The 23,708-nt window shown below is 32.8% G+C and overlaps 1 protein-coding gene across 2 annotated transcripts in view; it reads left to right on the top strand.

The window, feature by feature from the left end:
• LOC139500393 (diphosphoinositol polyphosphate phosphohydrolase 1-like) overlaps positions 1 to 23,708 on the top strand; it is a 29,423-nt gene extending 5,715 nt beyond the window's left edge. Inside the window, exons 4-5 of one of the 2 annotated variants that reach the window (XR_011658303.1) lie at positions 19,447 to 22,545; positions 23,123 to 23,708. Coding sequence is in view for 1 of the 2 variants with exons in the window: in XM_071289137.1 (XP_071145238.1) it covers positions 19,447 to 19,556 (110 nt within the window). In the remaining variant the exon portion in view is untranslated. Of the gene's footprint in view, positions 1 to 19,446 lie in introns of both variants that reach the window. The other variant, XM_071289137.1, reaches the window with a different exon arrangement.

The following is a 23,708-nucleotide window of genomic DNA, read 5'->3' as shown; positions in this document are numbered from 1 at the left end:
CTTTTATATTTTCAGTAACAGTCTTTCATGTTGTGAGGGAATGAACAGGGGTATCCCTGATTCTTACTACCCTCAACCAAATCTCCCACTGCCCCTTTATTATTTTGTCCCCCTTATCATTGTCAAACCCATCTATTTTTGTCATCTTCAGGATGAGCTTCAAAAATTGACATCATTATTCTTATCTTATCCTGTAATGATAAGAATTAAAGACAAATCTCAGTAAAATTGTGTTGTGTATATTACCAAGTTTTTCTCAAGAAAGGATGGGACTGGCCCCCTCCCAAGGGCCCTCCTGGATATGCCTATAGATGTTTGGGATTATTACATGAAAGTTAAGGTTTGTAAAAGGTATTAAGTTTGGTTGAGACTGTAAAATAAGATATTAGGTCTAAAACGCAGATTGACAGTCAATTTGATTTATTTAAGCAAGTTTAAGATTGAAATTGCAAGTAAACACACCACAGCACACACTTGGATATTTGGTTATTGATATGATTTGAGTTGAAGTGGTGGTGTAATAATATTGATATGATTTATAACCTTTACTGATTTCTCAAGATTGTTTGTTCATAACATTGCATGTGCACTTGAAGTGAAGATAATTATGTTGCCTTCGGTGTGTACAAATATTTTTGTCTACAGTGTAGATCATATATATGTTTGTAACATTTGACTTAATCATGCTAATAGATAATTAATATTATTATAAATAGAGATTATCCAAAGGGGAAAAAAAGGATAGTATTTTTTGAAAAATATACATCATCATCATGTATTTTTATGATTAAGATGCATGTTTTTGCTCCCAGCCCAATGATTTATAATATATCACAATGTACAGGGGCAGATCCAAGCTTTGAGGAAAGGGTGGGTCTAATAATGCTTGTCTCGCCAGGATTCAAACTCTTGCTTTAGGGATTTCAAAATAACACTGCCAGTGCCCTATATCCAGGGCTCTAGACTATATATTTAGTGAGGTAAAACAATTTAATGATAAAATGTTAAAGGATGATAACTTTCTGTATTTTTACATGGAGGTATAAATAGTAGAATGTCAAATATGGACCATAATTTGCTATTGGGCTCCGTTTCCTATAACTATAGAAAAGTGATAAAATTTGAATTACTGTAAGAAAAGTTGTAACTACATCTAAAGATGCCATTATTTTTTAGCTCACCTGGCCCGAAGGGCCAAGTGAGCTTTTCTCACCACTTGGCGTCCGTCGTCCGTCGTCGTCCGGCGTCGTCCGTCGTCGTCCGGCGTCGTCCGTCGTCGTCCGTCGTCGTCGTCGTTAACAATTGACATTTTGAACTTCTTCTAGAGAACCACTGAATGGAATGGAACCAAACATGGCATGAATGTTCCTTATGAAGTGCTGACCAAGTGTTGTTACTTTGTAGCCGATCCATCATCCAAGATGGCCGCCAGCGGGGGACTTAGTTTAACATAGGACCCTATGGGAAATGCATACAAATGACTTCTTTTAGAGAACCATTGAATAGAATGAAACCAAACATGGCATGAATGTTCCTTATGAGGTGCTGACCAAGTGTTGTTACTTTGTTGCCGATCCATCATCCAAGATGGCCGCCAGCGGGGGACATAGTTTAACATAGGACCCTATGGGAAATGCATACAAATGACTTCTTCTAGAGAACCACTGAATGGAATGAAACCAAACATAGCATGAATGTTCCTTATGGAGTGCTGACCAAGTGTTGTTACTTTGTAGCCGATCCATTATCCAAGATGGCCACCAGCGGGGACTTAGTTTAACATAGGACCCTATTGGAAATGCATACAAATGACTTCTTCTAGTGAACCACTGAATGGAATGAAACCAAACATGGCATGAATGTTCCTTATGTGGTGCTGACCAAGTGTTGTTACTTTGTAGCCGATCCATCATCAAAGATGGCCGCCAGCAGGGGACTTAGTTTAACATAGGACCCTATGGGAAATGCATACAAATGACTTCTTTTAGAGAACCACTGAATGGAATAAAACCAAACATAGCATGAATGTTCCTTATGGGTTGCTGACCAAGTGTTGTTACTTTGTAGCCGATCCATCATCCAAGATGGCTGCCAGCGGGGGACTTAGATTAACATAGGACCCTATGGGAAATGCATACAAATGACTTCTTTTAGAGAACCACTGAATGGAATGAAACCAAACATGGCATGAATGTTCCTCATGAGGTGCTGACCAAGTGTTGTTACTTTGTTGCTGATCCATCATCCAAGATGGCCGCCAGCCGGGGACTTAGTTTAACATAGGACCCTATGGGAAATGCATACAAATGACTTCTTTTAGAGAACCACTGAATGGAATAAAACCAAACATAGCATGAATGTTCCTTATGGGATGCTGACCAAGTGTTGTTACTTTGTAGGCGATCCATCATCCAAGATGGCCGCCAGCGGGGGACTTAGTTTAACATAGGACCCTATGGGAAATGCATACAAATGACTTCTTCTAGAGAACCACTAAATGGAATGAAACCAAACATAGCATGAATGTTCCTTATGGAGTGCTGACCAAGTGTTGTTACTTTGTAGCTGATCCATTATCCAAGAAGGCCGCCAGCGGGGGATTTAGTTTAACATAGGACCCTATTGGAAATGCATACAAATGACTTCTTCTAGTGAACCACTGAATGGAATGAAACCAAACATGGCATGAATGTTCCTTATGTGGTGCTGACCAAGTGTTGTTACTTTGTAGCTGATCCATCATCCAAGATGGCCGCCAGCGTGGGACTTAGTTTAACATAGGACCCTATGGGAAATGCATACAAATGACTTCTTTTAGAGAACCACTGAATGGAATGAAATCAAACATGGCATGAATGTTCCTAATGTGGTGCTGACCAAGTGTTGTTACTTTGTAGCTGATCCATTATCCAAGATGGCAGCCAGCGGGGGACTTAGTTTAACATAGGACCCTATGGGAAATGCATACAAATGACTTCTTTTAGAGAACCACTGAATGGAATAAAACCAAACATTGCATCAATGTTCCTTATGAGGTGCTGACCAAGTGTTGTTACTTTGTAGCCGATCCATCATCCAAGATGGCCGCACATAGGGGACTTAGGTTAACATAGGACCCTATGGGAAATGCATACAAATGACTTCTTTTAGAGAACCACTGAATGGAATGAAACCAAACATGGCATGAATGTTCCTTATGAGGTGCTGACCAAGTGTTGTTACTTTGTAGCCGATCCGTCATCCAAGATGGCCGCCAGTGGGGGACTTTTGAATGAAATTAAACATGTTCCTTTCCTTATAAATGAGGTTGTGTTGTCACTTTTTGCCAAATTTTATATTTTTTTATATGATTAAAAAAAACCAAGTAGAATCAGGTGAGCGATACAGGCTCTTGAGAGCCTCTAGTATTAACATGCAAGTGTATGCTACTCTTCCCTAGAAAAAAAATTGAAATATACGAATTTCAAAGATTCTACAACCGTATTTTTGTGTCGTTTCTCGCGTTACTTTTTGCTTCCGAAGAGCATAACGCTGACTGATTTATAGATAATCGTCACCGGCAAATTCGTAACTTTTGCTTTCAAATAACAAAGAACATCGACCAATAAGAATAGTGAGAAGAAAATGCCGAGAACTATAAGTATTTATGTAGCAGATGTAAGAACAGTGGCGTGATTTTTGTGTCCGATTTCGTAACGGAAATTTTAGATGATGTAATCTGCTTTGTTGTAATAGAATTCTTAAAAACAATATGCAAATATGAACTCTCGCGAGATGTTCAAACAGGTAAATCAGAGATGATTTACATTCTTGTTTTGATCTTCGTAATAATTAAGTAAGAAAATGACGTTATCGTTATGCGTTACATTTCACACGAAACAGAAGTCCAGTTATTTATTAAAATTGTTTTTGTCCTTAAGTTCTAATCATTTCCGGTCATACGTGAAACATGTGACTAACATGTGATCACGCCCTTACAGCCGGACATACGATATACTAGTTCTAAACATTGTTTTTGTTTCCAACGGGATGTTAGCAAACATAATCTGTAGACTTGTTTCGACTTGTTTAAAAAAGGAAAATACAATTTTCAAAGAGATTGCGCCGGGGGTCTATTATTATTCCTATGTGCATAATGTTACATACGATCTTGTGTGAAAATAAATGCACAATGACTTGACAAAATCGATTTCAAATTTGACCGACGTTTAAACACACTACGTTTCCCAATAACGATGTAAAGGGTCCTTGGAAAATTCAATCGAAATTACGTCTCTTATCATGGTGCCGATGTTCGTTGGATTGATTTTGCTTCAGCAGTAAATATTACTGGATATTTTAGGTGAATAAAGATAATTAAATGAAAAATGCATGTTAATATACCATTACACTAGGAATGTACAAAGTTGGTAACTTTGTCACAATTTTTAATTATTTTTTTTTATTCATGTTCTGCAAACACTTTTCAGAAACGCAATAAACTTGTCAAAGGAAAAGTAAACTTTTACCAGGCATGACTTGAAAGGAAGTACTTTATTGATTTTAGCCCACTAAAGTAGGTTAAAATGTGGAAACCATGTAGATGGTGTACAGGTCACAAATATCACATGGTGCCTATTTTAAAGATTTTAATTCCAAGTTAAAAGTTTTTTTCTTTACTGGATTTAAAGAATTTTACATTGCCAATGATTTGGAATAAATTTTATGTAACTGGAATTTCAAAACCAAATATAAATATATTTTTTTGGCCAAAACATCAAGATACAACGATTATGGTATCCTGTATCAATGAAGAAAATATGGAAAATTCTGAATAAATTGTACTAATTGTTTTCAAAACAAGCAGATATTTAGGAGTTTTATAATACTGTTACATTTAAGATGGATTTTAAGAAAAAGTATACTGTTCAGATTATTTTAAGCAGATTTTGCAATAAAATAAAACTAAAAAAATGCTTTCGGTTTCTTATGGTTTCCTGTCACGTTTAAAAAAAACTTTAATATAACATTGAAAATAGATTTTAAATATTAACATGAAGCAAGTAACACTAGTAATGGTGTTTATTTATGCCTTTTGAATTATATTGTGCAAAATAAAGAAAATAAAGATTGGTTTCCTGTTTGGTTTCCTGTCACGTAAACGGTGAATCAAAATGTATTAATTTTTTCTCGAAAAACTCAATTGTTCCATTCATACTATTCTAACACCAACACAACCCACAAAATAAAAGTTAAAATTTTAGAACTTATATATAAAAAAGGATACAAAAAGAAACCAAAGGCCGAATACCAAATTATGGTCCATATATCAATAGGTTGTCAATGGGTCAGTTATTTTCATCTTTGATTAGATATTTGTATACTTGCTGTTTTATCCCTTTGAACAAAATTGTATATGGGTTTACTTAATTATAAATAGATGAATGAGTTATGATTTTAGTATGAAATATATTTATGGATTGTGATTTTCAGGACTTCGATGTTTGAATTGGGATGTTTCTTTAAATCCCAACCACATGTTTCTTACAGTGAGACAGCTTTGTGATGATTTAAAAAAAAAATAAGTTCATTCCCATGCCCCAATGCATTTATTTCTGGAGAAGCCCTAAGTTACTTTCCTTAATTTTTTCATTTTTGCCTCATGTATAACCTTTATCAGCATATCAAAATAATCTTATCTTTTTTTTCATCAGTTTTTTTAATAATTTGTTTAGAAGAATGTGCAAAAGTTTTTTTCAATGATTGGATAAAAAATACTGATACTATTATTTATATTGGCTTTAGACAAAATGTAAATTTTAGATAGCTTGATTTGAGTTTGAAACAAGCAATTTAAAAATAACGAAACAATAGACAACTTTCGAGTTCGATGCATTTCCGTCAAAAACTCTGGTTTTAGTGAACGTCATTTGTGTGTTTAGGGGCGTCGTCACTTCCTTTCCAATGTTGAGCGAGTGGTTGGAAAACTATAATTCTATATTTTACGAATGATTCGGCAAATTGAATTCTCAAAATTGACAAATCAGCATTGCTGTCATTAGGGAATTGTCATTAAGTACCTACAGAACAACCATTATTTCTAGTTAATCCTGCACAATGACGATCACTAAGACGCTTGATGAACGTAAATAGTGCAGGGATACAGGCGACCCCCTCTTTCTGGTAAATGACGTCATAAAGGCGCGTATAATTGACAAGTTTTTTCCAGTGACGGATGAACTCAAAAGTGGTCTATTAAATTAGATACCCTGAAAAAAGCATAGTTTTCTTCAAACGTGTAAGATTGGTTTCATGAACAAACATAGGATCTTCAGTATAATTTTGTTTTCAAGTTATTTTCAGAGGAATATAAAGGGAACAAAGACAGATTTGAATTCCAGAAATCTAATTATCTTTGTGCATGTTAGGCATGTTACACAATCAGGTTTAAAATTTGCTATCATTACAGCACAGCTAGGAAAAATGATAAAATTGTAGTATGGAAAAGTCAATTCCAGTGATAATTTACCTAAAAGCTCAGCAGTGATCATTATCTCTATTTAAATATCCAAAGAAATGATGTAAAATACCTGGAATACTGCTTTCCAAGATTTACCATGCAATGTAAATTATGCAATAATGAATAGGAAAACAAAAAGATTAGAAAATTTAGAGTATCTAATAAAGGCAACAGTAGTATACCGCTGTTCAAAACTCATAAATCCATGGACAAAAAACAAAATCGGGATAACAAACTAAAACCGAGGGAAACGCATTAAATATAAGAGGAGAACAACGACATAACACTAAAATGTAACACATATAGACAAAATCCCACGAGAAAAACAAATATAACATATATATATAACATCAAAACCAAATACATGAATTTGGGATAGACAAGTACCGTGACACGTCTTATCGCAATGTGAATTTACACTCAAAAATAAGAGAAAACAAACGACACAACGTTATAATGTAATACACACAGAAACGAACTATAATATAACAATGACCATATTCCTGACTTGGTACAGGGCATTTTTAAAGGAAAAAATGGTGGGTTGAACCTGGTTTTGTGGCATGCCAAACCTCGCACTTTTATGGCCATGTGAAATATAACATCAAAATGACAACACAGGACTACAATATAAATAAATTGGAGAACACAATAGACAAAGAATCACACGAACAACAGCCAACAAAAGGCAACAATTTCAAAATTTTAATACGCCAGAAGTGTATTTTGTCCACACAAGACCTATGTGTGACGCACAGATACAAAAGTTTGAAAGCCGAAACGAGTACAAAGTCGAACAGCATCGAGGACCAAAAGATCCATCTGAATTAATTTAATTGATAATTTACCTAATGATAACCTCCAGATCATTATTGATAGTGCTGACTCAGTAAAACAAGATAGAACAGTATACAAACATAACATGTTGCCAAAATGGTTTTATAAAATGGCACTCACAGGTAATGTAAGTTTTCATTTCAAACAGGTGCACTAGGTGTATATAAACATATGTTATAAACAAGCGGTCATATTTATGTAAGCAATTCATTGATTTACAAAACTTACAAAATAACATCATTTGTTTTATATCATTTAAGTGATGCATGTAAATAGATATATGCAATTAATTTTATAAATACCAGTTTGAAATTACCAAACTTTTACAGCTGACTATTGATTTACGTAACAAAACTGTCAGATTTTTTTTTTTTTTTACGTGCTTGTGATTTGTGGTCATTAAAATGATACACTGGGTATTTTTTGTCTTCTATTTATATACCACCACAAAAAATTTTGCATTCGTATAATGGTATGATGTTGTCGTCTGCGTCTGCGTTGTCGTCTGAAGAAACATTTGGTGTCCAGACAATAACTTTAGTTTAAGTGAATGAATCTCTATGAAATTTTATAAAAAGGTTCACTACCTCAAAAGGAAGGTTGGGATTGATTTTGGGGATGATGGTCCCTACTATTAGAAAAAGGGTCCCAAAATAAGCATTTTTCTACTTTCAGAATATCAACTTGTGTATAAGCATTTCAATTGCTCTGAAATTGTACAATCAATGTTTAATACTACAGGTAGAAGGTTTGAATTGATTGTAGGGGTTATGGTCCCAAGTGTGTAGGAATTTGGGGCCAAAAAAGGGGCCAAAATAAGCATTTTTTTGGAAAATGACGCAGTCATTGTTCCATAACTGCCGACCTGAACTTCATTACATTTCTCTGCCTACCACGCTTGGTTTCGTATTTCCTATTTTCCATACAAACTGGAACCTGCTTGTGTTATCATTATGCATCATTGTGTAGTATTAAATCAGCCAGGACCCAGTTTACACTGGTTTTTGCTTGTATTCCACTACACTCGAACAAAGTGTTGTAGTTTGACGGGAACCAGTTTTAGAATTTGTAAACTACAAAACGTAATCGGTTATTGTTCATTCCGTTTTGGTGTTTCATACCGACTTATATGGTTTGAATAAGCTTAAGACCCTTCAAACATTAATGTGATAGGTATATTAAAGATTGTTTTACAAAAGGATTGAACTGTTTTACTTTCAAAGTCGTACTATAGGGATATCTGTCATATACGGATTTCCACTCTCACCGGGTAATTTCTTCTTTTACACGTGCTTTGGAAACTTCCTGTTTAATCGCAAGTTTTAAAATTGTTTTTGAGTGAATTAAACTTATTTTAACAATGATGAAGCGTTCCAGAATCATTTTAAAGCAGTTTCTTCTTCTCTTTGATGATGGAAAATAGGTTTTCTCAAGAAAATACCGCAAACGATCGCAGAGGAATTGAAACGTACAAGTCAAGTCGGCACCTGGTTAAATTGGCATCTAGTCAAATCGGCACCTATTCGACGTCAATTCGGCATCCAATAATATTTGTTATAATATTTTCTATTCAATTAATTAATTACTGTTACCAAGTACATAGTGAATATGTTGTTGTGTATTTAGGTAAACCACGAAACGAAAGTGAATATGTAGTGTATAAAGGTAAACAACGAAGCCCTTACCAAACATGCGAAAGCGGTTGTTTTAACAATTAGACAATTTGTGTAATTGTAAAAACAAGTCAATTATTAAAATAAAATGGAAAACTATGAGTCCCTTTCAATAAATCAAACTTTCATGCCAAATAATTAGCAAATTTAAGGTGTTTGTTTTTCAGTAAAGTTTAAACAGCATTAAACCAACAATCCTGTAAAATGCTCAACTGGTTAAAATAATGCAGAAAAATACACAATATCTCATGTATTAGTCCAAATAATTATGACGTCTGGCAAGGCTATTTTATTATTTTTCTGGGACGCCTTCCTACGACCTACGTAGGAAGGCGTCCCAGAAAAAAAATTAACATAGCCTTGCGGTCATAGGAAGGTGTTCCAGAATAAAATTAAAAAAGCCTTGCCAGACGTAATAATTATTTGGACTACTCATATATATATATATCATTAAAAATACACCAAAAAAGTCATTAGTTGAGAAAAATAAATATATACAAAATGTACATGAACACCCAAAAATGTGAAAGTTAGTATTTAACTCTTTTTGCTTAAATACTGAAAAAAATTCTGGCAACCCCTTTCTTATTTTTACCCTATTGCTTAAAATACTGTTAAAAATATATATTTAACATGGGTGACGAATTGACTATATCAGGTGTCGATTTTAACCAGGTGCTGATTTGTCCAGGTGCCAATTTAACTAGGTGCCAGTTTGACTAGAATTCTTTGACAAATGTTTGAAACTATCTGAGTTTCATTAGACCTTTGATAGCAGTAACAAAAAGATTATTTACTTAATATTTTGTGGGAGAAGGGGGTTCAGACTGTGTGGTACAGTCAGGGGACTTCCCAAGAGAAAATAAATCTGGAATTCCACTGGAATCCCGGCTGGAATTTTGATGGGATTCCAAGTGGGATCCCACCTAATTCCACCGGGATAAAATTTCGGGAATCCCGCCAAAAGTCCGGGATTCCCGAAATTTTATCCCGGTGGAATTAGGTGGGATCCCACTGGGATATTGTGGGATTTTGATTGGGATCCCACTGGGATAAAATTTCGGGATTCCCGCTAAAAGTCCGGGATTCCCGAAATTTTATCCCGGTGGAATTAGGTGGGATCCCACTGGGATATTGTGGGATTTTGATTGGGATCCCACTGGGATAAAATTTTGGGATTCCCGCTAAATAAGCGGGATCCCGATGTAAATGTATTGGGATAAATTTCGGGATTCCCGTAAAAGAAGCGGGATCCCGATGTAAATCCCAGTGGAAATATACTGGGATTCCCGGAAAAAAAAGCGGGATCCCAAAAATAAATACCAGCAGGATATACATGCACCAATTTAAATTGCACTGCCACTGGTAATCCTGGGTTATTTATGCAAAAGGATACATGTCATGTTTTCCTTTCTGTTAATCAATTTGCTGTCTCTGTACTTCCAACTAGAATTGCTGAGTAAATTATGGTAACTGGAATATCTGCATGCAATCTGTTTCGTTGGAAGCTCCATTTAAAAAGATCAGTGTATCCCCTAAAAGTATCAAAAAAATCCACAAAGAATCATTTGTTCAATACGTTTTGAAGCAACAAATTCAATAGAAATGTTATTGCATGTTTAATGTTTATAGAATACACAATTATGAAGTCTTGGAAGGTTATTTTAATTTTTTGGCAAATTAATTACCTTCCCCCTTTTTTATCCCCTGACGATAAATAACTATAGCGACTTATTATTTTCACCAAATAAACATACACACAACTGAATTAAATTTTGACATACCTACTATTTATGCCTGTTATGTGACAAGTTAACAAGTTTATTCATTGTAAATGTTAAAAATAAATATATTTTCAGTTTATGCTTTCAGACTTTCTGATGTTGATTTGCTCAGATAAAAACCATACAAATCATAGTTCCTCAATAAATTATTTTTATAATCATTATATGCACATGTACACATGTTAAATTAAATTATTAATGCACTTATCTGAAAACATCTTCATCTTCGTCCTGTCGATAATTCAGCGTAAACAAATTTTGATGACGTTTTTACCAGTACACAAACGTCGACGTGACAATCTCGCCCCAAATTATATCGGCCAAGTTGATCTGTCTCCGTAACGGTATTATAAATAAATTAAGGGTATCGCATAAAAGTATTAATTACTGGCCAGTTTTTACTAAATATAAGAAAATTATACTTTATTAATCGGCACATGGTGCATGCGGATAAGATAGTGGCCGCATTATTTAGGACAGTAGTCAGTATTTTCTAGGGTCGAACTGTCCCGCTGCAGTACAGTTGAAAACAAAGCACGTGGTTATGATTTTTTACAGTTTACATAAGTTGAGAAATCAAAGTTTTACGATGTCGATCATTATCTTATCATTGATGCCGGACGACAACTAATAGAAACGCACTTATGGGAACTTGGGGAACAACAGAAACGCCCAAGCTTTTCTGGCAAAACACTCGTTGACATTTCTCGGACGCCCTGCCATTTTTATCGCGAAAATCTCGGCATTTTTCTGACTTATTAATATCTGTCAAACTGAATATTAAGTGACACGCATTGTTAATTAACACCAATAAAAATAAAATTGAAAATGGAAGTGGGGAATGTGTCAAAGAGACAACAACCCGACCACAGAAACACTTACATATTTTCAACAACATATTGGTTCATACAATTTCCCGTTTTAACTAGACTGGGATCCCAGCTTCAGACAGTCATCCCGATTGGGATCCCGTCTTTAAACAGTTCCGATTGGGATCCCAGCTTCAGACAGTTACCCCGATTGGGATCCCAGTGTCCGATATTTATCCCGTTTCATCTTGACTGGAATCCCGGCTTCAGACAGTTATCCCGAATGGGATCCCAGTTTCAGATATTTATCCCGAATGGGATCCCGCCTCCAGATGCTTATCCCGGCTTATCCCGACAATTTCACCGGGATTGCATTGGGATCCCGATGGATCCCGTTTTCGTTTTCTCTTGGGTTACTTAAATAAGTGATTTTCTAAATCACTGATTCAAGTAACATTATTTCCATAAAGGTTGAAAGTAAGAGTTGTCTTTCTTTAATAATCACCTATTTAAGTAGTACAAATTAATCACTAGAAGAAGTGATTTAATTTTATTGTAGCTTTAAATATAGAATACTAATGATCCAGGGACTAATTATGTTTCTAAACTTATCAGAACCAACATCTGTGTTGTCTAGGACGACCAGGTCATTTCAGGTGATGACCTTGTACTGAATCTAGGATAATGACATAAAAATCACTTGTTTAAGTATCAGACCTCAATTTCCTTCCCAAAAATCACTTCTTTAAGTATCATTCTTTTAATAACCCCACTAATTTCAACACCCCCGAACAGTGAAATTTTTATAGCGAACAGTAGAATTTTATTACATAATCTGAAAGATGAAACCTTGAACTTCACAGGAAAAATACTCCCACTGCTGGGAAAAATCTTGTAAGAAAGTATCAGTTCATTATGTTAAGCCATTTTTATAGCATTTTTTCAACTAAAATAGAATTTTCAGCTAAATGATAGCATCAAAGGCATAAACCTTGCTACTTAAAACAAGCAAAAAGTTCATTTTTTTTTTATTTTACTAATTAAAAGATATTATTTAAACCTATGTGTTTAAAATTTTGAAAAAACTACAAAATCCCAATTTGTAACAAAACCTTAAATTTGCTACTCAAATAAGTGCTTTAAAAATCACTTATTTGAGTAAGTCCCCTGACTGTGGTATCAGGTCTGTTTGTGCCCAATACATTTTCGCACCCTACACGTTCGCACATTCACACTCCACTCATTCGCGCCCAATTTTAATTCAAATTCAAGTTGAATAATTGGAAAATCATGGTTGTTGCTTTAAATTGCTTTGGTGTAAATACTGAATGTATTTATAGCTTGGTATGAGTAAAACATTGAAGATTTTAAAGGAAAAAACACAAAAGATAATTGTTTTTAACAGCTTGGTCCCATTGATCTGAAACAACGAAACAATAAAACATAGAAACCAAAATATAGCAATCCACTAATATAACCAAAACATGATAAAATTTATTCAACACGCAGAAACAAACATAGTCAGAATCTCACTTCATTTTGAAACAAGTCAATGAAACAAGTTATAGCAATACACTAACCAAAACATGATTAAGAGTTATTCAACACAAAATAAAACGTTGACAAAATACCACTTTATTTAGAAAGGATTATTATTATTTTTAGCAATACCTTATCCAAAACATGATTAAGATTTATTCAACACAAAAAAAAAATTGCTGTCTAACTTTATTTTGAGACAATGACAACAATTATACTTATAAGAAAACACTTGCTTACAGAGTTATTAAACACAAAACCAATTAAGATTGGGTGCGAACATGTAGGGTGTGAAAGTGAAAGGGGTGAAAATGAGTGGGCACAAACGTGAATGGAATCGAACGGACCCAGATTCAGACTATGTACCAGTGAGAAATATACAAGCCTTTCTACGGTATTTATTTGTACAATTCAGCTAGGGTTGACCTATTCATTTGTCTTAAAAAAACAGCCAGTTGTCACCTTCACTTCACACACACACACATATACAAATATCAATTATATGCTCACGATACATGTTGCATTGTTAAACTAATTACGGTATGTGAAAATCAAGACTTGCATAAAAACTATCCCAATATTAGAGACAGTGGCGTCATTTTTCTTCAGAGCTTTCAGCTCTTTGATTAAGTTTAAGTGTATAAATCTCACTGAAATTATACCACAAGCTTCCATACTACAAAGGGATGGGGATGGTGGTCGTGGTGGGGGTGGGGGTTATGGTTCAAATCATCAACTACAAGCAACTAGGGACAAAAAAGGGGGATAACAAGGTTTTTTTTAGCTCACCTAACCTGAAAGGTCAAGTGAGCTTTTCTCATCACTTGGCGTCCGTCGTCCGTCGTCTGTAAACTTTTACAAAAATCTTCTCCTCTGAAACTACTGGGCCAAACTTAACCAAACTTGGCCACAATCATCCTTGGGGTATCTAGTTTAAAAAATGTGTCCGGTGACCTGGCCATCAAACCAAGATGGCCGCCATGGCTAAAAATAGAACACAGGGGGTAAAATGTATATTTTGGCTAATATCTTTGAAACCAAAGCATTTAGAGCAAATCTGACATGGGGTAAAATTGTTGATCAGGTCAAGATCTATCTGCCCTGAAATTTTCAGACGATTCGGACAACCTGTTGTTGGGTTGCTGCCCCTGAATTGGTAATTTTAAGTAAATTTTGCAGCTTTTGGTTATTATTTTGAATACTATTATAGATAGAGATAAACTGTAAACAGCAATAATGTTCAGCCAAGTAAGACCTACAAATAAGTCAGCATGACCAAAATTGTCAGTCAACCCCTTAAGGAGTTATTGCCCTTTATAGTCAATTTTTAACAACTTTTTGTCATTTTTTGTAACTTGTACAAAAATCTTCTTCTCTGAAACTACTAAGCCAAATTTAACTAGACTTGGCCACAATCATCATTGTGGTATATAGTTTTAAAAATGTGTCCGATGACCCCACCTACTAAACAAAATGGCCGACATGGCTAAAATTAGAACATAATGGTAAAATGCTGTTTTTGCTATATATCTTTAAAATAAGACATTTAGAGCAAATCTTTCAAGATTTAAATGTCCATCAGAATAAGATATATCCCCTCACAAATTTTCAGATGAATCCCACAACCCGTTGTTGGGTTGCTGCCCTAAAATTGGTAATTTAAAGGAAATTTTGCAGTTTTTGGTTATTATCGTGAATACCATTATAGATAGAGATAAACTGTAAACAGCAATAATGTTCAGCAAAGTAAGATCTACAAATAAGTCAACATGACCAAAATTGTCAGAGGACCCCTAAAGGAGTTATTGCCCTTTATAGTCAATTTTTAACAACTTTTCGTCATTTTTGTAACTTGTACAAAAATCTTCTTTTCTAAAACTGGGCCAAATTAAACCAAACTTGGCCACAAACATTACTAGGGTATCTATTTAAAAAAAAGTGTCTAATGACCCCACCTACCAACCAAGATGGCCGACATCAGTAACTACAGTAACAGGTGAGCGATACAGGCTCTTGAGAGCCTCTAGTTTTATTACAGGACAATTTCGAAAATTTAAAAGCAGTGAAGGGGAGGTAATCCAATTAAAATTTAAAGAACACTGTTATTTATATGTTTTATTACTTGATTACCTTCCTTACACTGCTTGAAAATTATGTATCAAGAAATGATGATTGTCTTGAGATGTGTAGCTGTAAATTTATTTTTAGAAGTTACTGTTTATTAATATTAATTTTAACCATGACTGTATGTCATTTTATATTTTAATATTTTATGATGTATTTAAATGAGTAGTTATTGTTGCCAACTCCATTAGTAATTTGAATTGAGATTATTTTTTTACTAAGGAAACGGGGGAGGTGAAATTTTTTTTTTAGGAGTGTAAAATTTTTCTCATTTCAGATTTCAGAAATTAAAAATAATTTTTCTACAAATATTGCTCAATAGCAAAAAAATAATTTTTTAGTTCATTAGACCAAGGATTTGTATTTGTTACTATACAAATCCTTGATTAGACCACATTCATTCTGTGTTAGAAATGAACATGTGACATAAAAAAGTAAAATATTGGCAAAAATCATTATTGTTTTAATTAAAATTGAGAATGGAAATAGGGAATGTGTCAAAGAGACAACAATGCAACCATAGAACAGACAAAAACATGGTAAATTTATATCCTAAAAGTTAGGACAAAATGATATGAATATTGACTACATTGTTCAAGAGTATTAGAGAATATTTATGTTTAACCAAATGTTATATATACCATTATATATTCAATTTCGTTGATAAAATAAGAAATCCTTGAAGCATAACTAGAGCGTGCCCCCCCCCCCCCCCCCCTTAGGTCAGTCAGAGGGCCCCCACTTACGAAAGTTCTGGATCCGCCACTGGTTTCTGATGACTGTTATAGTGAATATTATTTGTATATTCTAAAACTATTACCAGATCTACATTTGAAACACCTTAAATACTGATTTTATAATCCAAAGAATTTTTTTTTGTATGTTAAATGAATTTGAAATTTTATATCAATGCATTTAAATAATTGTAAGTGAAAGGTAAACAATTCTCTTCAATGGTTTCAAAAAGTTATACTACCCTTCAATTGGGTTTTAGATTTAAAATTCTACTCATAGTCTCTTGACATGAAAAAGGTTTTGAAGTTGATCATTATATTAATCTGTGGGTAAATGACTGCAATTGTGTGAGTTTGAAATCCATAGCTCAAGATATGGTATAATAACTTTTTAATATTCAGATCATCAAATAGAAGATGATTTTGTATTTTCTTCTTCATGTTTACTGAATAGATATATGCAAAGCTTGTTCTGGAGTTTTTTGCCTCCATGCAGGACTTGAAAATGATGTCAGATCCATGGTAGTTTAAAATTCAAATATCCATGCCATTTGAACTCCGGTAGATACTTGTCATGCTTGTGTCATTGGCAAATTGATTCCATACCACATCTCTTTATTTTTATAACAGATTTATCTTGTTTGTCTAGCTTTAGAATGCTTTTATATCTTGACAATCACATATATAGTATAGGGACTTTTGTTGATCTGTAAATGTTATTTTTGGTTTTTAGGTTGCCGTCTCATGAAGCTACATCTAACATTACTTTTTATTGAATGCACCAGTACATAGTTTATTGGTGATAGTTCAATTGTATAGTATGTCCTATATTTCCCCATATCCTGTATTTCACAGAAAAAAACATGGAAAAGGAAGGCCAATATCCACTTTTAGTTTAATATAGTTAACAATATAACCCCAAAATAACAATTATCCAGAATGAAACAGGAAGATAACATTTACTCTAGTACATATCAGGTGCATTCTAAACCTAATTGTTATGTTAAGGTATTTATATGTCTTGACTAAAAACAGGGGAACTATTTAATGTGAAACATTACCACTCAAATTGTGAATGGCAAGACAATATAGTTATGGATGGAGCAACATAATGTAACTTAATTCCCCATATCCTAATCAATTTCCATGAAGCATTAGCTTTTGATTCATAGTGAAATCAATATCCCTACCACTGACTATGCCATATTAAAGTAACATTGCTCAACTCTTCCCTACAAAGTTACAGACATATATACAGAATTGATAAATATGTGTTATATTTTCAAGACTTGTCTGTATTAATTACTACAATAATATGTTGTATTAGATAAACAACAAATTACAGATGCTAGTGTTTGATATGTATATACCAAATTTATAGCTAATATGTTGTTGCCCTGTATTGATTTTCTAAACACATTTATAGTAATCTGATTCCAAGTACAAAATTTCATATAAAACCTCATTTGATGCATTAATGTAATAGCTAATGTGTTTTATTGATAAGTTAACTGTTTTATATTACCTTTGTAGTCTTGTATCATTAAGGATGTTTGCAATAATAGTTCTCTGTACAGCCTTCAACAATGAGAAACCTTCTTTTTTAAATCTTGATTTTACATCATGACATCCAGGAAGAAAGATTTATGTAAATAGTGTAAAAATATCTTTGATTTTCATCTACTTTCTAATATCTGTCTGTCTGGCAGGTTTCATCTGACCTTGACCTCATTTTCATGGTTCATTAACAATGTTACATATTTTTGGGTTTTGGTTGGTTATTCAATTATAAGCAATAGGTGTTAGGTGTATATATATCTGACCTAAGTTTCTGTGATGTTTTCATTTAAATCTGTATCTTCAAGACTTTCAACATAATATCAATAGTTAGTAAAGCAGGCGATAATAACTTGTTGTTCGGTGTGAGCCAAGGCTCTGTGTTGAAGACTACCTTGACCTATAATGGTTTCTTTTATAAATTGTTACTTGGATGGAGAGTTGTCTCTTGGCACTCATACCACATCTTCTTATATCTATATAAGACATTTCAGCATGTGCACTCTTGTTGGAGTTATGCAACATGATCTGAAAATGGCACTTTTTCCTTTCTGTACAAGATGACAAATTTAATTTAATTGAGTTTAATTTTGATATTGACGAGTTTCACTTTTGTATAAATTCAGAAGTTGTATTCCTAGATTGATTTGAAACTAACATTTTAAATTATTTATGTGCCATATTAAGTTGAGTACCTTTCAAAAAAGGTTTTTAAAATTTGAATATTTTGTTACTGATTTCAAAATTGATGTCAAGTGTGATATTGACAAATTTCACTTTTGCAATGCAGGAGATATGCATGGCCCCTAATTGCATTAACAGTGACACTTATAGTATGTAATAAAACGCTAGCTTGCTGTCATTTTGACACTGCCTCTTGTGTCTATTAAAGTTGTTATTGTATTTATGATAAATGATGTACACATTTATATTAATCTTTGTTACAATTACTTTATCATTTCTGTAATAGATTTGATGGTATCACCAGAAGAACATGTATTCTGTGATGTAGAAACATTGTCTAACACATGTTTTAGCATTCCAAAGTCATTCACCAACACAGATATAGGAACAATTAAAAACAAAGACATGTCTTCATTGATGTAGATAAATGATTCAATCCTGTATATATATATAGTTTTCATCACATAAACCTTTTAAAATTATAACTGACACACTATATTGTAAAAGCAAAAACTATTACAGTCTTGGTTATTTGTGTAAACAAAATAAGACAAATTTTCACTTTTTGAGTTGTTTCTAGTAAAGAGATAATGTGAAAAAAGAAAAAGAAAAAATGTTGACTGGCTATGATAAAGTTTATCCATATACTGAAATAAAAAATAAAAAATTGCACAGAAATGTTTAAGTTTCTATACATTTTGTACTGTGTTAATGGCTTCAACCCTAGTTTAAGCTGATGAGGAATTTAAGACTGAAGATGTAAGCTATAATGTTTCATATATGGTGTTGTTGTTTTGACTATTGTTTTCTATAAGGCCTTAATGACAGTGGAGGAGGAGTTGTAGTTACCTAACTAATGAAAGTTATATATAATTCAAATTTTGTTGTTGTTCCTGTGGTTTGAGTCTCTTTACACAATTTATAATATATTTATATATATAGAGAGAGAGAGAATGTGTTGTGGTTTATATTTAGATATCACATGAGTTTGAATTTCTTCCAGCTTGAAAAAAGGGGTGTGTCAATTTGAAAGTGAATTTTTGAATGTGAAGTTTGCAAATAAATTAACTTCTCTTGATACATCGTTTTGATATATTCAAGAAGAATATATATGTGTTTTATTTATATAGAGCCGAAAATGACTGTTTCAGTCAAGCAAACAAACTAGAAGACATAATGATATTCATTTATTATTTGTCTTTTCAGGGAGATCAAGACAATGGTTTTCATTCGAAGAAGCAAAGAAAAGACTGACACATAAACCGATACAAGTGACTTATTTAGAACTTCTGGAAAAACCAGAAAGAATCACATGATGTGGAATGAAGGTCTAGCTTATTACCATATCAGATCATAATTTGAAGTATTCATGTAAAGATGTGCCAATTAATGAACAGATGAAATCTTCTTAGGTTTTAAAGGATGATAGGAAGCCAATCAAAAGATCAAAGCACTTTTTAAATGACCGCCAAATTTAGGACAACTTGAATTATGTTGTATTTTAGGTTGCAATTTATTATTTAATTAAATATTGTATTATAGGAATAAAGGGAATTTTCATATTTTTTTAGCATTAATTGTACTTGTAGAAGGCTGCTATACTTTTAACTGTGAAAAATATAGTATGCAGAAAGGTTGTAATCAGTTTTTTATTATTTTGTAAAACATCTGTAAATGTGTTTTTACATATATGAATTGTGTACAGATTCAATCTTACTCAAAAAAAACTATTTGATCATATTTGAGCAAGCTTTGTGAATGATCTGGTTGATATTTTCAATGAAGGCCATGTTCATTGTTGGCCTCATGAATTAGACAAGATGGCTCAATGTACATTATTCAATTAATTGTATACCTGGATACTCAGATTCCTGAAAAAGAAATTATGAAAATAGCCAAAAAATAAATAAATTTGCCCTATAAAGAATAACTTTTAAATAAGGAACTAATGTGTCTTGTTGGCTCATTTTTAGATTTCATGCGAAACCTTTTAAATGAAAGTGCATGTTTGCTACCTATGCATATATCTATCATACCATCCTTCTAAATCAACCCAGTATTGTGGTAATTTTGTTCATTATACAAGCAGATATCGTCTTATATTTATGTGTTGAAAAATGATGAAATACAGATTTTGCATTAACTTACAGTAGTGCCCTTAAAACTTTCCATGAAAACTTTATTTGTCCAAAATTGAGACCCTTTGAAATGTTTTTTTTTTATGGACAATTGCATTGTAAGCATTCTCTGTAAAACAACAAATTGTCTTTCAAAGAGAGAAAACTTCTGCTGGAATAATAAGAATTTAAGGAATGGTTTTCCAAAATTAAATATGAGGTAGGGTTTGTTACAGACTGACTAAAGCCAGCCCCTATTATCCTGGTTGTATTGTTTAGATATTGTAAATTGCATTTAAAAATACAAAATGTTCAATGCATTATTCTGTCTAGTCATACATTTACTAACCTTTAAGGAAACAAACATCTGCATGATCATAATGATCGAAAAATGAATAACCTCCAAAATATAGATACAAACTTAAATGTTTTCTGTTAGAAATTCTCTATTGCAAATCTTATCGATTTTAAACATTTAACATTATATTCAGAGGTTAGAATAAACCTTGTACTACATTTAAGTAAAAAAATCAGTACAAATAATATATCTTATTAGCAATTGCATTTTTTTGTAGATATATTATTATCTTAGCTGTAACACAAGAAACAAAAAAAAAAAATCAAATAAAAGGTCCCTTTTTGGTACTTTTTGCAGAATTTGTTTTAAACTTGTAAAAACTATTCTGAATTTTAGAATAGTTGCTGCTATAAAATGACATACTTTTTTTTCTGTGAAAGAACAGTATTACATTGTACTTGTAGGCAGGTTTGTGTGAAATACCTTTTCCTGCAACATTTAACTAACATTGAACCAGGAAACTTCTTAGGTTTAGCTGTGCTGGTTTTAAAACTGACATTAACTGTTTACTGTAGATGTACATTTATTTTGACCTTATTTATAGACATTTTTTTCTCTGTATATTTTCTATTTTCAGGGAAAAGAATAACATATATGATGTTATTGTACTATTATTATAAAAGAGTAAAGGGTTTCCACAATGCAAGTGACTTCCTTGTCCTAATTGATTAGATTAGTTGTTGTAATTACTTTGATGACTTTGTTGTAATTACTTTATTGACTTTGTTGTAATTACTTTGATTACTTTGTTGTAATAACTTTGATTATGTTGTAATAACTTTGATTTTGTTGTAATAACTTTGATTTTGTTGTAATTACTTGGATTACTTTGTTGTCATTATTTTGATTATTTTTGTTGTATATTTTAACATGTGCCAAAATTATTACATTATTTGTTGTTAGGTTGACAGTGCTATTTAAAGTTATTAAGTTCGTAAAAAAGTGCTAGGGATTGTAAATTATTGGGGGGAAAATGTTAATATGACTTTATAAAGCTTTTTATATATTGTCTTCACTGAAGCTAAGGTAATCTACTACTAGTGTTGTTATTTATTCTGCACCGTCAAAGTGTCATTAATATCAAATTGGAACTGTAAATGTATTTGATGCCACCTTTATCTTTATATGTGTAGATAAAAAACCTACTGCCACGTTTTCATCCGTTTTTAAAGACAAAGCAATGAGACAAGGTATGCTTAGACTAAGCGCAAGAAAGAATCGCATGATTGTTAATAACACCTGTTCATTCCACACACAGAAGTATTACCTTAGTCCTGAACATCCATGAAACTGTTGGCGCTAGACTTTTAGCAAGTAATAACCAGTCTTTGAACCATAAGTTTTACAACTTTTTATGCCCCATTTATAGGCATTATGTTTTTTGGTCTGTGCGTCCGCCTGTCCGTTCATCCCCCTTCAGGTTGAAGTTTTTGGGCGAGGTAGTTTTTGATGAAAACTTGAAACTTAGTAAACATGTTCCCTATGATATGATCTTTCTAATTTTAATGCCAAATTAGAGATTTTATACCATTTTCACGGTCCACTGAACATAGAAAAATGATAGTGCTGATGGGGCATCCATGTATTTGGGACACATTCTTGTTTATGAAATGATACACAGTAGTTAGATTCTTTTTCATCTTAAAATTGACATATACAAATCTTAAAGTTATAATGCCAATCAATATGTGTTTGTTACTTGATCAAATTTCATACTATACCCAAATGATGCATCTGTTTGTTTCTTAAAATAGAAGGTGAAACACATAAAAAGTAGAAAATCTGTTATATGAGAAATTTCCCTATCATTAGGTATTTTAAAAGGAGTAGGTCCAGTAAGACCCCTTTTGGCCCCAAAATATAGCAGTTTTACAAAATTGTTAAAATGTAAACTTTTAATTATTTATTGGACAGTAGAATGCTTCTGCTACATAATTATGGGCTCTTTTTGACGATACAATGCATATATATCGGGTACTAGCACCATTAAGTCATGCTAAATTACTGAAATCTTCACAATTCTAGCATTTAAGTTAAATTTTAGACGGTTTTCGTGTAAAACGAAAGTGGCCGCAATCGTGTTCATCCTTAATATTGACATGTCAGTTGTATTTTATGATAATACATAACATATATAAAGGTTGAGGATGAACATGGATTCGGCCACTTTCATTTTTGACAAAAACCATCTAAAAAGTGACATTTTTCGGCATATTTGGTAGATTTTTCATATTTGAGCTTGAATCGGATCGTTTTTAATGACTAAATCAGTGAAAATCTTTCACATAACCTAATTGATTCAAATGAAATAGACACTTAAGTGTTTGAAAAGTGGTCAAAATCTTTCGTCAGATGAACCTGAAATTTGAGGCCAAAATCAGTCCTTACCAGACCTACTCCTTCGTAGTTTCAGTGTGCTATGAAATTCAAGAAAAGTGACACAATAAGTAGGAATATATCACTTGTTTTTGTATCCAGTGAAAGGTTATTTAATAAGATACATTATCTTTTTATCTTTGTTAAATGTGTTGTGTGGTTACAAGTTTTTATTATAAAGAATTGATTTAATATAACTGTTATTACCCTAATAAAAATATTGACCTTCAGTAAGATAGGTGGGCTGACTTTTTTCATCAAATTTAGGTCTGCAAGATTCTATTTGTTAACAACTGTGTGGCTAGAGTGTAGCCAGAAAGTAACCTTTAAAAAAGACCTGTTTAAACCAGGTCGTAGCCCAAAGGTTTTCTTTAACTGTAATAATTTTAGAACTATTAAAGTTTGTGCTTTGGTGACAGTAACAAAAACTACAATACTTGAGTAATACTGATGTTTCTTGTGTTAGAGTTTAAGGTTTATAAGACATAATAGTTCTTAGGGTAAATAAAATCCCAGTGTGCTTTATAGTGTTTGCATTCCACTTTGTAATTTAATTAAGTCAATTTTTATTTGTAATTGTCACCTAATTATATTACCAATAAAATTTAATTTTTGTA

Source organism: Mytilus edulis, chromosome 1 (genome assembly GCF_963676685.1).
Source record: "Mytilus edulis chromosome 1, xbMytEdul2.2, whole genome shotgun sequence".
Lineage (NCBI taxonomy): Eukaryota > Metazoa > Mollusca > Bivalvia > Mytilida > Mytilidae > Mytilus > Mytilus edulis.
The sequence above is the reverse complement of the archived record's forward strand: the minus strand, read 5'-3'. Positions and strand labels throughout refer to the sequence as shown.